This window comes from Lutjanus erythropterus, chromosome 16 (genome assembly GCF_056507025.1).
Source record: "Lutjanus erythropterus isolate fLutEry1 chromosome 16, fLutEry1.hap2, whole genome shotgun sequence".
Taxonomy (NCBI): domain Eukaryota; kingdom Metazoa; phylum Chordata; class Actinopteri; order Lutjaniformes; family Lutjanidae; genus Lutjanus; species Lutjanus erythropterus.
The window spans coordinates 1,954,024-1,970,676 of NC_139332.1; the positions used below are offsets into that span (position 1 = coordinate 1,954,024).

Here is a 16,653-nt window from a genome sequence, read left to right on the forward strand (position 1 = left end):
GAGCTCTTTGTGACACTGAAGGACATAAATATTCACATCACAATCATTCAAATGCTGCAGAAACTTCTGTCAGTCAGAATTTGTCTTCACTGTGTGGATCCTGATGATGCAGGATGACAATCACAGAAACCGTCCAATCAACATCACTCCTCTTGATAAAAGACTTCGGTGTAGGATACGCGGTGTGTCCTCACTCTGAGCTTCTCCAGGTGCATTTAAGCAATTAGAAAATCTTTCATGATGGTGGAGCGGAAACAATTTGATGCAATGAAAAGCACTCAAGGTTATTGTCAAACAATTTCAGGGTGTGTCTAATGCAGCTGTGTTAGTTAGTCTTAAAGGGACACTTCACTCCAAAGTGTTTTGCAGATATCAGCTGCAGAGACGTCTGCAGCTGGATGTCTGTCCCTTCGGGACTTGCAAAAACGATGAAATGGTTATTCAAGATAATCTACACACCTTGTTGTGAGCAGTTTCATGTAGGGACTACTTTCTGTAGTTCTGGTATTCTACTGCAGAAAGTCAATGATATCTCAAGAAATTTTGACATTGTGAAATTGTGTGCTTTTCTGATCTTCTAATGTTCATGTCAAAGGTTGCAATGAATTTTTTATCAGATGCTTTATGGGTGATTCAGTAAGTTTACATATACATGTCAGGAATTTTCCACCACAGCACTCTTATAACACTGTCAGGCTCAGAATGGATATTCAAAGAAAAAAGAAGTATCAAAATGAATGCAGTAGAACCAGAGATACCATCTTTTTTATTCCATTTGAGCATTTAGCTCAAAGCACTGCTGTATGGCTATAGACTCATATCTCTGTTACCTTAAAATGTAATATTTGCAGTGGCTCGTGGTATCAAAGTGTATGTCACACTCCAGCAATGTGCATTGTAAAGGACTCTATGGTTTTCCTCATTTCTTTCTGCATTTCTGATGAAATGTTTCTCACTCCATTATCAACAGCAGTGCCTTCTCAATAAAGCAAAGTGTTCCACAGTATGCAGAAGGATCAATGATCCAAAATAATCTTTTACACATTCTACTACCTTGTAGAGACTGGTATCAATTCTAGTAGTAGCTGCAAACAGAACCAATAGTTTTTTACAGGGTGCTTGTCAAAAAGGCAGGAGACACAGGAAGTCACTAATGGCCTGATGCTATAATTAAATAGTCCCAGACATAATGAAAACAGAGAGAGATCAACAAATAGCTGTTAATTGAATTTCTGCTGCAGTTTTATGTTGAGTGTTATGTTGTGCTGATAACTGTGTGTGATGACTGATTGATAGATAGGGAGATCAGGTTATATACTTTGCCTTGTAGAATTAACATTAGCATGCATTTAGACTCACTCAGTGACATAGGCCTATTGTACCTTAATTAGTTCGGGCAGAGTTGGATTTGTAAAACTGTGACAAGCAGATGACTTGATTAATTGATCGCTGTGTGCTGAGCGGTCAGTTGTTTTTATTATATTTAAAATTTATTACAGCTAAAATGTGATTCTGAAAACAGTGAGACAAGTGACAAATAGACCTTACATTAAGTGATCCGTACTGGATCAGCACTGTTTAGTTTGATGGTTTGAGCTGAGTTTTGGAAGGTTCAGTTGGAAATAGAAACACAGTCATGCCCACTTGATCGTCATGCCTCACCTATTACAGCTGAACAGTCATTAAGTTATGTTTCTGAAAACATTTTAGGCAAGAAATGGGCAATGTAGTAACAGAATCTTGGTCCACATTTGATGAGTACTGTCTAGTTCGACAGTTTGATCTGAGTTTCAAGTCCTGTTTTGTCCACAGGGGTGTTTTTGGATGTGAGGGTTTGTGCCTGTTTCCAGCATTGGATGCCTGATGAGCGTACTGACCTACAATTGGCTACACCCTCTTACAACTGCATAAACACTTCTGGCTACACCTGATTGGACGAACACTCAATGTGGGCTGTCTGCTCCAGGATTTCAAACCAAACCAGTAATGTAACAGTACTTGTACTTGAGTATAGATTTTCCGTACTCTTTCCACCACTGCCTACAACCAATCAGAGCAGCGGAATGGGTAACATGTGACTTGTCAAGTCTGAGACTATGATGCTATTCTGTCAATCACTGTATATAACCCGTCCCACATTAAATAATCAGATGTGATTGGTCCGACCAAATCCAAGGCTGGCAGACTTCTACAGATGTGTCTATCAGAGCTTAAACCCCCCCCACCCCACAAACTCAGCAGAGTCGTCTGATTCTGTTATCCTCTTTGCTTGTAGAAAAAGCTGCCTTGTGCTTCTGATGCAGCTGCTGTGATATCAGCAGGTTCAGATAAATGTTTGAAGGAATTCACAACTGCTAATTTTATTTTACACATTATAGCAGAACACATAATTGTGCACGTCTCAGGTTTCATTTGACTGAGTCTTGTGCATCACATTGAACAGACCTTGTGCTTCATCATACCAGTGTTGCTTTGTAAAATGGGGAAATGGCTCATGAATAATGCAGAGCGGAGGTCAATGAATGAAATGAGGCAAGAAGTGAAACACGTCAGGGTTTTTTCTTCCTCAGTCCTGAGCTGTGTCTGTGTACCCGTTAGTTCTGGTTGTGATCTGAACATTAAATGAACCTTGGTAATGGAGCTACACACCAACTGTGACTGTGTGCGATTCACTACAAACATCCGTGGGACGTGGAGGCTGAGACAAATGAGACACTACACTGATAGTTAGACCAAACACTGGGGATGCATTGAACTTTTCTGCTCCACTAATCCACAAGTTTTCCTTCATCTCTTGCTCACATCTTCTCTACACGCTCTTCATTCTCCTCATCATCTCCTCTGTTTTTCTCTAGGCTCAGGACCTCCTGCAGACCAGACAGTGGTCATCGAGGAGTTTCGCTACTTGTCCCAAAAGCTCTTTGTGTCTGTGTCTGTCTTCGCTGGGCTGGGAATTCTGCTGGGGATTGTCTGCCTCACCTTCAACATCTACAACAGCAATGTCAGGTACAAAAGCTCACCTTCACTAGACATCCATCAAGATCAAATTTATTTAAAGTGACACTAAATTTTTTAAGGAATACTGACATGCTGCAAAAGCTGTTTCTACACTCTTAACCGTGCTGATTTTGACAGTTGTTCATAAATGTCAAACCTATTTAACGCCCTGCTAGTGTAATTTTTTCTGTGCTCGATAAAATTAGTTTTGTTTTTTTTATTTAACCTTAATTTAGACAGGTAATCTCATGGAGACAAAGAGGAGCAATACACACAGAGCTGCAGACAGAACATTCAATATAGAGACAAATAAATTCAAAACATAAAATGACAAGTACAAATGTACACAAGTAATAAATGTATTCTTTAATTTTGAACAGCAGCCTTATGTTGTTGTTGTTTAGCCTTTCTTGGGCTGGTTGCATTTAACCATGCATCAATAAATTTATAAAAAAAATATATAAATAAAATTGTTCCCTTGCAGTTTAGCTAAAAATTAGATTTGAAGCTATAAATCTATGGTTGTGTTGTATGTGTCGTAGATAGTGTTGTTTTTGGCGGCCTGTTTTGATTTTAGTTTTAGTCTTTGTGTCAAACTGTCATTTTAGTTTTTATTAGTGTTAGTCACCTTCATACTCTTTTTTGTCTAGTCAAGTTTTAGTCGACTAAAAGTCTGAGCATTTTAGTCTTATTTTAGTCAGAATAACCCATGACTATTTTCGTCTAGTTTTAGTCGACAAAAACTGATGACATTTTAGTCTAGTTTTAGTCAATAAAAATTGTATTTTACTCTCGTTTTAGTAATGTAATTCTATTTAACCCAATCAATATATTATAATTTCCTAGTATAGTATAGACCAGGGGTATTCAACTAAAATTCAAAGAAGTCCAGTTAGAGAAAAAATTTCCTAAAGCAAAGGTCCAGAACATCATAATGTCTAACTGAAGTAGTGTAGTAGTTGTATCAACGTCTACATCAGGGGTGTCAAACTCATTTTAGTTCAGGGGCCACATACAGCCCAATTTGATCTCAAGTGGGCCGAACCAGTAAAATTAAAGCATAATCTATCGATTATTCTGGTGATTAATCGAGTAATCAGATATTTCTGTTCTGCATTTTTTTCTATTACATTACTTTTGCTTTATTTAAGAACAATGGTAATATACAAAAGAGAAAATAAGACAGGTCTATTAAATTAACAACTATAAATTACTAAAGTAAAAATACTCAGTTAAGTAACTTTACTTTTACTGTAGATTTACTTTTACTGTTTTTACTTTACTTTCTACTTTTTTCCAAGTACATAGGTAAAAGTAAAGGTAGTAATGTCTGCAGAAACCACAAACAGAAGATGGAACTAACTCTTTTAACTGAAACAGTCACCAGAATGTTTTGTTAACATGTTAAAATCACAACATTTTTCTTCTGGAGCAGGACGCTCCCAGACCCCCAGAGGACAGGGGACTGGTTTACTGGTTTTCAACATGACACCTTTTTCTCTTCTTATGAGTTTGCAGGTCTGTATTTAATAATAAAAAAAAATAACGATAAGAATACCATTAAAGTACAACAACAACAATAAAAATGTTGATTTTTCAAAACAGGAAACAATAACATGCAAAATATTTAAATTGTAATTAAGTAAAAACACTAAAACCACAATTAAAAAATACCTAGATAAAGATTGTGAGTATTTTTTCCATCACAGCAGGTCAGTGATCAGTGTTTCAGTGACTCTCTGTGGATCAGTGAATAGTGTTTTATTTATGGCATCTCGCCACATTAAAAACATCGACACCATGACATCCATTCATTTTCTGTAACCGCTTATTCCGTAAGGGTCGCGGGCTGCTGGAGTCTATCCCAGCTGACATTGGGCGAGAGGCGGGGTTCACCCTGGACAAGTTGCCAGTTCATCGCAGGGCTGACACATAGAGACAGACAACCACTCACACTCACATTCACACCTACAGGTCACCAATTAGAGTCACCAATTAACCTAGCATGCATGTCTTTGGACTGTGGGAGGAAGCCGGAGAACCCGGGGAGAACCCACGCAGACACGGGGAGAACATGCAAGCTCTGCATAGAGAGGCCCTGCCCCAGCCGGGGAGCTGGGGGATCGAACTCAGGACCTTCTTGTTGTGAGGCGGCAGTGCTAACCACTGCACCACCATGCCGCTGACACCATGACATGATTTTCTATTTTTGGAGCTGCGCACCTTTTTTGGTCGTGTCTGGAAGGTAACTCTTTATTTGCACTCTCGCGAGATTTGTGTTCGTTATTTCTACTAAAATAATCAAACTAAATTTCAAATTTTCAAACAAACAATCTTTCGTGGGTCTAGGGTTCCCTTCTAGACACGACCCTCTCTGTCTCTCTGTCTGTAAACAGCACGATGTTAAAGTCTGCAGTGTTTCACACAAAGACTTTATTTGTGTGGACACCCAGGTTTGGTTTGTCACCAACTTTGTGATTTTTATTTTTTTAATCAGTCCGAGAGGACGACAGTATCAGTGATTGATTAGTGATCAATCTGCCCTCCTCATGTGGGTCCGGACTCGGACCGCGGTCCACCTGTTAGGGACCCCTGGTATAGACAAAACCAGATTTTTCTTTTAGTCAAACCCATTTCACAAATCAAACATGGTTATCTTATTCTTATATTGTTACCTTATACACTTGTCGTGTTTTTCCCCGTTATTTTGTGGCCGCATCTCTCCCCATCTTTTTCCACGACACATTCTGTTTTGTTTTCCACTTGTTTGTACTCATCGCATCTAAATAATGCTGCGAGTGGGGATTGGAAGTGACATCGCCTGCGTCAGCGCAGTGTGACACACAGCCTACGAAACAGAAATACTGCGAAATAATAAACACGACTAAACATTAAAACATTATTTCGTCTTGTCTCGTTTTGGTCAACAAAAGTGAAGAGACATTTTAGCAGAGTTTTTATTTTGTAAACCACATTTCGTCTCATTTTTATTCGTCAACAATATTGCATTATATATTTTATTATAGTTATCGTCACATAACCACCATTTACGTTTCGTCTCGTCTCATTTTCGTCATGTGACAAAGGTTTGTTGACAACGATATTTCGTCATAATTTTCATTGGCGAAAGCAACACTAGTTGTAGAGTACCATAGGATGTATAACTTGTTCCATAATGGCAATGAAGCAACAGGAACGAAAAGAAAACCCACTCACCCACTGCACTCAACACACCACTCAACACTAACCAGCTAACACCTGCTGGGAAACTGTCATGGTGCTCCTCCTCCTCCTCTCCTGCTCTCCACTAGAATCAGCTTGCTGCTCATGTGGCCACACTTTTTCCTTCTCTTCATTTGGAGCCAGCAGACTGTTAATGTCATCACTGCAGGAGCAGGCTTTTTTCATGGCACTGGCACTGACATCAGTAACATTATCTTTAAATAATAAATGTGTCAACTTGCAACTGCAGCCTCATCCTTGAGAATTTGTTTTTCTCTTATATTATATTTGATTATTTCCTGCTTGACATTACATGGATGGACAGGTCCAGTCATGGGTGCTGACTTGGTTTGAACATTGGGGGGCAAAAAATGTCTACCTATGAAATGTTAGATGGTGGTGATGTGGTGAGAAGTAGGGAGTAATTTTCTTCCCAGAAATGAGACGTATATGTGATTACTTGACTAGACGTTTAAAAGTTGCCATCCTTGCTAGTCGGCACCAGAAATACAAGTCGGTTAAACCATTTATCAGTATTTTATTATATTATGTACAATTCCAGTTAAGGTATTCTGCAGCCGCCTGCCACTAGTCAGGGCTGTGGCCCCATCAGATGGCAGCACCTCTCACCCAGTGCGTGTGCCCCCGACGGTCTGTGCAACCCTGGATGTTTTTATCAGCAAAATCAGTCAGATGACAGCTTATAAAACTGCCACAATTTGGAAATGAAAATAAGGTTGAATTTAGGCTCTGACATAATAAACTGGTAGATAACCACTCGATTGGATTAGACTCTTTGATCCTTTTCAGTCTGAAAAGACGAAACATTTAGTGAGTTGTTGTCATGTTTTGTATGTGTAATGTTCGTATTGCATGGCACAAATTGTCACACATTTCAGCGGCATTTAAAATATGATCTGGTGATTGTAGACTGATCAACGGCTTCAAATGGCTCTTAATACATAACACATACATACATAATATAAACTGTTCAAACCACATGCAGCTTGAACTTTGCTTTGCTACAACTATGAGGATAAAATGTTTATTGGTATGCATTCACTGTCTGTCTGAACAGCCTCATGGAAGTGATATTTCTAAATATTATCAAATAATGAAATTATCATTTGGTGTTTTTAAAGTCATTCTACCAAGCTGAGAGAGACTCCATATTCTGTTGGCGTTCAGAGGCTGCTGCGCTCTGCAGTGTTAGATATAGTTGGCATAATGAAATTAATGAACACTCAGAGTTAAAGAGCAAAACTCTAAAAAAGCTCTGCGTACATTTGGTGTGATATTTCAGATGGATTCTTCTGAAGATTTTTGTCTGTCTTTCTCCAGTGAGAAGTGCATTACACCACGTTGAAGGCAAATCTGTCATGCTGCCATATCTGCTAGTATTTCACCCAGAAGTGGTTATGAATAAAGTATAAATCCAGTGTTCTTGCAAGCTTTGGACTTTCATTTGTAATTTTGTCTGAGATTTGAAATGTCGCAGCAAACCACTCCTTGAACCTCAGTCTAGAGCATTTGATCCCTTGTTAGAGCGCAGCTCACACTTTGCATCTTCATTGTTTAAACTTTTGATGTCTTTCCACATAAAGCTGTTGGTAGACTTCATGTTTTGTTAGTTGGATTCAGACAATAGAGCCACAAGTTACTGAACTTACTGCACTGCTAGTCAGAAATGTTTGAATTCATGGTGCTTTGTGCTTATTCATTAACAAATCACTTGGTTTGCTTGGCTGGTACTAAATAAGAGCAACAAAACACACATTACACCTCATCATGACTTTATTCCTGGAAGAATATCCAGATTGCCACTCTGAGCCTGTTAAAGGTAATAATAGGTCTGACATAGTAAGACTGGTAGAAAGTGACCAGGACTTAATTTTAAGACACGAGACCAACATGTCCAACTAACATGAGCTTTACATTTATCAGAGGGACACAAACACAACTCTAGATGAGTACTGGTGTCATATTTGTGCATACACCTTCATCATGAAGTGGACAAAATTATGATGCAGCTTTCACTTAAAGTGATAGTTCACCCAAAAATGAAATTTCACTCAATAGCTACTCACCCAGTGAGTAGCACGACACGAGATATATGAGATCTCGCAATACCTTTACGTCTGTGTTTACATGCTACCTGGAAGCAACTCAGACAACAGAGAGAGATCTGCTCAAACTTTCAACAAAGAAGAAAATGTCCAAGGACTTTGACATAGAAGAGGAACATCATTTCTTTGCTGCAGCCGCGCCGCTTAGGCGAGAGCTTGTGTACCTGCTTCAGGCGTGTGCACGTGGATCAGGGCTGAAAGGCTACAGTTGACATTTAGTATAAAAACATGGTGTAAATGGCATCTTTTGGGGTCAAATTTTAATGTTGTGGCTTACGGACACGTGGATTACACCACAAGAGTGGTATGGAGACATTTTGTGTGTTTTTTTATGTTCTTTTTTTTACATTTTAAATCTGGTCACCATTCACTTCAATTGTACTGGATTTGTCTGCAACGCTGTTTTCCGCTGAAACTCCAGGAGTGTTTTGTGAACTGGAGATCTTCATCCATCCTCACATCAGCACAGGGGTGAGTAGATATTGAGTGAATTTTCATTTTTGGGTGAACTATCATTTTAACCTGATCTGACTAGACTTCATTTCACTTTACTTAAAATAACTGATTCTGTAAGACAAACTTTGTAAATAAATATAATATTATGTACATATATACAATATATGTGTATATATGAATTGTATACTATAAGAAGTGTATTATAACCAATATATTAAAAAATCAAAAGCTTGAATTGCACAGAGTTTTAAAGAGCAAGTTTTAATCATTGTTGAATGGTGTGAAACGCACATGATACAGCACTTAACACACAAATACAGTTAGTGTAATAAAGCCAGTCTAAACTGGAGGCTGAAATCTGTAAACCTCTGCTGTCCTTAAGTAAAATACTTCTTTATTTATTTATATTTATGACCTACACTGTGCCATGGACACAACCACACCTTTAATATGAATGCATGTTGGAGGAATCTGTAATATTCACAGAGCTCAGTCTGAATGTTGATGTTGAGGATGCATGAGGCAAAAGGTTGAATACAGACTGACAGACAGCTCATATTCTGGCTGGGGTGACAATGTGACTGTGACAGCAGTGAGGATGACAGTGAGGAGCTTTGTGTATCTGTTTGTATGTGTGCTGCAGATAGAGCCTCTGACAGACACAATATCCTCCTATGCATGATAATGTGGCCTAATGTGTACTGTAAAAGGCCTGTGTGTGTGTGTGTGTGTGTGTGTGTGTGTGTGTGTGTGTGTGTGTGTGTGTGTGTGTGTGTGTCTGTGTGTGTCCTCACCAGCATATAAAGACAAGGTATAATCCTCCAGAATGAGGGTACTCATTCTAAGGGATAGTTCAGCCAAAAATGAAAAGCAGTCACTATCTACTCACCCTCATCCTGACTGAAGGTCAGGTTTAGTTTAGTCTAGTCCATATAACTCTTCTATTGTTTGGAAGATTCTGCAACACTGTTTTCCTGTGAAACTCCCTGTGAAAATAAACCTGACCTTCAATCAGGGTGAGTAAATAATGACTGAATTTTCATTTTTGGGTGAAATATCCCTTTAAGCTAGTCATTGAAATACGAGGTGAAGAAAACTGAAAAAAAAAAATTGAAATGTCAGTTGGCAAATGGAAGTGTTGGCATGGGAGCAGGAAGGGGGTGTTGCTGAGGGTTCTGCAGCACCCCCTATTGGCCAGAATGAAATGTAGTAGAAAAGTCATTTTACCTTATTTAGTTTAATCTGTGATAACAATAATTCAAACCGTTTTTGTTCAAGCACTTGCATCATGCATCATTCTGTTGTGGTCTGAAGAATAAACATGGTTTTCTACTTCAGTATCCTGACATGAGTGTCTGTCTGCTCCGGGCAGATTCTAACCCGTCATGCCAACAAGATGTGATGGAGACTGTTCGGTTCCATTTTATAGTGGTGTTACTAGTAACAAAACACTGCTGTCTATTTATTTCCAGATCATACCCAAGATCAAGTTTTTGTCACAATATGAAGATTAAATTAATTTGATTGATCAATTTTGTTCCCAAAGGATGAGCAATTATTTTGTACAGTGGTCAATTTAATAGAAATAAACTTTTAACTTAAATTAAGGGGGAAAAAACAGCATGCAATAAAACTAGACCACATTCATATTTTACTTGCGTTTAACTGTAGGTGGTTGTTGTTTACATCACTGTGATGACAAAATTGCACACTATTACGCACAGAAAAGATGGGAGACATGGTGACTAACCAACCAGAAAAAAATAATTCAGCTAAAGAATCATGATGTGTTCCTGACAGGATAGTTGAGCTGTTATATTGTCATATTTGAATGTCTGCATGTAAGAGATGATATGTTTTCTTTGCGGAAAACACTACAGGATTTCCAAACTGTCAGTGCATCATGGTGAAGAGCTGTGTTTATAGATGGTGGAAGTCATGCGACTGTCAGTATCACAGCCTCTAATGCACCCACCTATTGTTTATAGTGTTGTATTCTTTCTGATCCACACTTGGTTCAAAAGTGTGTTTGACAGGGTGCATTGGACTGCTCTCTGCCTGCACTGCTGGGCTCATGAAAACAGAGCCTTTAGTGTCCTCTTGTGTATCTCTTGTACCAACCCACTTTTGACTTGCAGAGTTTAAGATATAAAAACAAATGCTACACAGGGAAAACCAAGAAGTGCTGATTGTATGTACAGTGTCTGAAACATGATGCATCATTAATAACAGGTTGAAGAAAACACCACAAAACATGTTAATCCTGATTTTTCTTTTCAGTTTACACAAAAAATGTGTTCTGAATTTGTCACACCACAGAAATGATTTATTAACCAGCCAGCCACATTTGAATGACTAAAAAAATTACTAAGTATATAAAATTAGGCCTTGAAATCATAAAAACAACCTGAAAATAACCTGAAACATGGACGTTCCATCTAGCACTTTTATTAGACATGTCCAGACGTGTTTGAGCCACCAGAGCCAGAGGACGATGACAGGATGTTTTTTTTCTTCTGTGTCGGGTTGTTGGAACTGAAGTGAGCTGAAGTGAACTGCTAGTTCAGTTCTACACAATTCTGTCTTTTTACGTGTTTTCAACAACTATTTTCTAACATGTAGAATGTGTTTAGAAGAAAACCTCCCTTTTTCCTTAACACAGACTTTTAAATTTTAGTTGTAATGGAAGTGTTGGAGACAGTTTCAAGTATGTCTGCTGGAAACAATGTAAGAACTGTAAGTAGGTATGTAAAAACTAACAACACTCAAGATATCATCAAGTGTAAAACCTAAAAATATTTCCCATCCTGTCTCATAATACCACAAGATAGTATGATCTCATCCTTAGTTTCAGCTGGGAGATGTGTGTGAGCAGCAGGTTGTTATTATCACAAACTCAGAAGTCTAATAAATGAACAAAATAAACTTACAAAATCCCCAGACAGGCAATATTTTTACACCTGTTGTCTGTAATAAAACCATACACCTACTGAATATATCTTTCTCCTTTTTACCAAACTAAGATGAGCTTAATTACCTTGTCAACTCATTATAAAACACACACAACCAAAACCAAACTCACCAAAACATCTTGGTTTGTTTCTCCACTGTTCAACAGTTGCTGGTTAGGTCTTTTTTTTATTATTATTAATTAATTTATCAATTTATTAATTTATTTTTAGTTTGGTTTCTAATGTCTGTTAATTCTATTTTGTTGATGTTGATGTCTGACATTTATTCAGCTGTTATATATCTTAATAAGAATTGCCTTCGATGATCTGATGATACTTCATTTAGCCTCAGGCAATTGGTTTGGTTGAAAAGACCTCTTAATCCATTAATCCAAAATGTTCTGGCTCCCCGCTGCCTCTGTGATGCACGACCCCCTTCTCACTACACTCCGATCAACGCCTCTCTTGTCCCCGCCTGCTGTCTTCATATCGGAGTCCTGGTTGGAGCTGTAAATTACCTCAGTACAGTAGTCCCTGTCCTCAAGCTGGCCCCCATCTGTCTCAGAGGCTGTGTTAGGTCCCAGTCCAGTGGTGTTCACTCAGAGGCTGCTGAGCCCCGTTCCCTCTCCCAGTACTCTGAGCTGTCAGACTTGAGTCATAATAGGGCAACTAGCTGTCACAGTTTGTCAGCCAGGAACAGAAGAATACAGGTTTGAACCCAAATGCAGACACTCAAAGCAGACAGGAGCAGTTCAATGATATTTGATAAGAAAACACAATAAAAACACAATTAACGGCAAATTAGATGTAATCAAAAAATCATACAGAGCAGACACAAAAGTTAAAGTCCAGGAAAATCTAATGACATGGCTGTAACTCTACTTCCTGCAGTAACCTGATTCTGTAACTGTAATTTAGCTGCAGCCAATGTTACAGCAAGGAGAAGTTAGTGTTTTTTTCAGTTACCCTCAACAGGTGTTACTCGTTTGAAGGGACAGTTCACTCCCAAATCATGTTTTACCCTGGCATGTAGTGCTATTTATCCATCTAGATAGTTTTGGTGTGAGTAGTTTCATGTAGGAACTACATTCTTGCTGTAGAATCTCCTTATCTCCTCCTCTGCTTTCTTTTCTTCAAGAAATAAAATAGTTCCTTCATGAAATTGTTCACAACGTCTGTGGATTATCGTGAGTAATCGGGTCATGATTTCTGCAAAGAGTTGCTGGTTTAGAATTTTTCAAATGTATTTTTTTGGTGCTTTGAGCACCACAAGCTGAGTGCCATTTCCTCTCATCATATTGGAGAAAAGGTAGACATCTCTACAGCTGTTAACTCCAAAAATCTGGAGCACACACCAAAGCTATCTAGATGGATAAATAGTACTGCAAGCCATGGGAAAAATATGTATTTATGATTTTGGGGTGGACTGTCTTTAAACTGTTAGCTGACTAATAAATTCAAGTGTCAGAAAGCAGCTGAAATGTTGAAGTGCAAATGATGATGATGATGATGAGAGCATGTGGGATTTCAGTTGTGTAAGACAGTGGTACATGTGACTGGCTCTCTATCTTTATATTCTAGATCTCTCTCTCCTATATGAATGACTTTGACCTTTTTCCAGGAAGTCGTTGTTATCTCTTCCTTCCACACTGGTCTGTACTGTATATATTTATGGTTATCTCCATGAATGTATTATCTCTGTTTTTGCTGCAGGTACATTCAGAACTCTCAGCCCTACCTGAACAATATGACTGCAGTGGGCTGCATGATGGCTCTGGCTGCTGTCTTCCCTCTGGGCATCGACGGCCTTCATGTCCACAGGAGACAGTTCCCCGTCGTCTGCCAGGTATAATCTGAAAGTTAATTCAAACACAATGATTTCATTCCAGACTTAAAAGCTGCCACAACTGAATCAAGTTACTGCAGGAAGTAAAGTTTAATTAATGATTGTCATTGTCAGTTTGAGTAATTGGTCACACAATGTTCAAAGTGATGGCATTTCCATAATGGATTTCTAATAGTCGAGCAAAAGAACTCAATGTCCACTTTCCAGCTTTTTTGTAGCTTTTAAATGTATTACATTTAACATCTTCACGAGAAATTTTCTCAGTTGTCATGGAGATGGAGCTGTTGAATTGTGAGCTCAATTTCAGTTTCACTTTAATCAGCTTTATCGGCGTGAAGTTTTAGACCAAACATGTTGCCAAACCAAAGAAGTCATATTATACACAAAACATACAATACAATATACAGTACAGAGTAAATGTTAAAAGTGAAAAATAAAAAAAGAAAAGAACAGTAAACAATGTAACAACATTTTAACAATATTAACAATATTTAAACAAAAAAACAGTGTAAAAGGTGTCATATGAGCTGTGAGGAGAATAAACAACATCTATCATGTGTTGTTGTGGTTGTCCGTCATGCACACAGTATGTTGTGGCTTCCATGGTGATGCTACTATTTTCTCTCAGAAGATATCTCTGATTAGATTTGATCAGAGAGTGTATCAAAATCTTTGCACTTACACCAAATTTTTGTGAGGAACTTTGTCCAAGTAATTTCATATTTGCTGCAGTGTAGCAGGAAATGTTACCCTGTCTCCACATGTCTCTGTGGACACAGTTGACACAGCCTGTCTTCCCCAGGCAGCCAGGTTTGCCTGTGTCTGCCAGTCTCTACAGCCAGGCTGTGATCACTGAGTCTGTACATAGTTAATGTCTTTCTTAGTTTCTGATCAGTCACTGTGCTTAGATAGTTTGCCACCATGTCTGTTTAGAGACAAATAGCATTTACGTTTCTTTTGAGTTTTTGTGGTAGATGCCCAATAATTTCTTTTGTTTTAGCTATAATTAGGTTGGGCCAGATTGTGTAGGGCTGTCCTGAGGGCTTGTGCTGTTAGAGGAGGTGAGCCTCAGGACCAGCTGGCTGAATCTTTAAAACTGATCTGAGTTTATGGAGGAAATCCTACCATCCTATTTTTCATTATTCAAAAAGTTTGGACAATCACTCAAATTTTGCTCAAAGGTGTTCATAAACTCTGATATAGCTGCTTTGTAAAGACATTTCCCTACTGAAGTAAGTGAATGTTGACAGGCTGATAATCTTGCGTCTTTAACCATATAGGCCTGTATCCTCAAGTGTAAGGACATTTAAGTATGAGTGAGCTTATTGGCCCTATCTTACACTGATCTAAAGCGCAAGTGGAAAGCACAAGGCGCAATGGATTTAATTTATTCAAGGTCTGTCCAAATCCACCTTTGCCGTCTTGCGCCAGGGACGCGAGTGGTATTTCACCCTGCCCCGCCCTTTGCGCCACCAGTGCAAAGCGTGATACATCTATCAGCTGTGCCCAAGTGCCCTCATTAATTCACAGGTGAGTTTATGCCGAACATGCAATAAACCAATCAGAAAGTCAGCTCTCATCACCTTTAAGAGGCAGGTGCGCCAGCAGCGCAAGCGGAGGCAGCATGACGGCAGATTTACCAGGAGGAAACAAAGAGAAAAGATTTACAAAGTGAGGAGACAGATCTCCTGGTTTGAGGAGTGAAAGTGCGAGAGCACGCAATATATGGAGACAACAGGACGTCTCCAAAACAGCTTCATGTGGAAATACACTGAAGCACCTTGAAATTGTGTTGTATTTTATAATTAATTATCATCATCATAATTATTAACTCTGCTGGCTGAGGAGCGGGGAGAGAGATGGTGCAGTAGAGAGGGGAGGCGAATCGATCCAGTCTAGCAAAGCTGCCCGGTTCCACTGGCCCTCCTGAACTGGGCCACAGCAGCACTAAGGCTGCTCTCAGATGGATTGTTGTAAATGTAATGCTATATAAATGTATGTACTTTTTTAAAATCATATTACATAAGCCTAATTCAGTTATTATAGTTTTAATCATAAGTTCATAATTAATCACTCTGAAAGCAGAAGTCTAGGAAAAGTAATTTTAAAACTATCATACCCTACAATTTATTTTAGTTAAGTTAGAATAAACAGCAGCATTTTGCCAGGCTGCTTCTATTAATGTTACTAGCTAGAGTGCCACCACTGGAAATGGCTTAACGACATTGAGAAGCTGTCTAGCGGATATTGACATCAATTGGCTAGAAGCCTTCAGTGCACTGATAACAAAATTGGGATGCATTGTGGGTTAGTTGATGGACACTGTACTACACAACATGGAATTCTATTGCACAGATTGTATTCTTTGCAAACTCTCGCAGGCCACATAAAATAAAATGCTGTGTGGGATCTGCCTTGAGTTTGACACATGCCATAAGCTGTATCTTACACCAGCACAGGTCCTACTAACAACCGTAGCACATGCATACATACCTCACAGTCAGGTTATTATTCTGTTGTTCATTTATTCTCTAATGAGTGTCCACAGAGCACTGAGGTCATTATCACAGCCTTCCAGGGTTGAGGCTGTGCTCTCAATCAATAATAAGTCCAACAAGTCCTTCAGCCAGTTATGTTTATTATAGCAGTCTGATTTATGGATTCCTTCCCACAGTGCTAGTGTGACAATATGTTGTGTAGTTCTTGCACATATTTTCCATTCTCTTTCCCATTATGCGTACAAAAGTACATTGAGGAATATGAACATTCATTATCATATATATATATATATATATATATATATATATATATATATATATATATATATATATATATATATATATATATATATATAAGAGAGAGAGAGAGAGAGAGAGAGGGAGAGGGAGAGAGATAGAGATAGATATAGATCAACTATCTGCAAAAACTAATGGCAGTTCTAGTATGGAAGCTTTATGTTATATTTGTATAGGTCACTCTATTGTGTTGTGATTAGCAGGACTTTTTAGCTTTGAAATACAAATTTTAAACACAGGAATACATTATTACATGTGCA

General features: G+C 38.5%; 1 protein-coding gene across 1 annotated transcript in view; it reads left to right on the forward strand.

Annotated features, from left to right (window-relative positions):
- The window catches only part of gabbr1b (gamma-aminobutyric acid (GABA) B receptor, 1b), a 120,783-nt gene that overhangs the window by 79,314 nt on the left and 24,816 nt on the right, over positions 1-16,653 (forward strand). The window contains exons 10-11 of the mRNA XM_084738781.1: positions 2,856-3,006; positions 13,466-13,598. Of these exons, the coding sequence (XP_084594907.1) occupies positions 2,856-3,006; positions 13,466-13,598 (284 nt within the window). The remainder of the gene's footprint in view (positions 1-2,855; positions 3,007-13,465; positions 13,599-16,653) is intronic.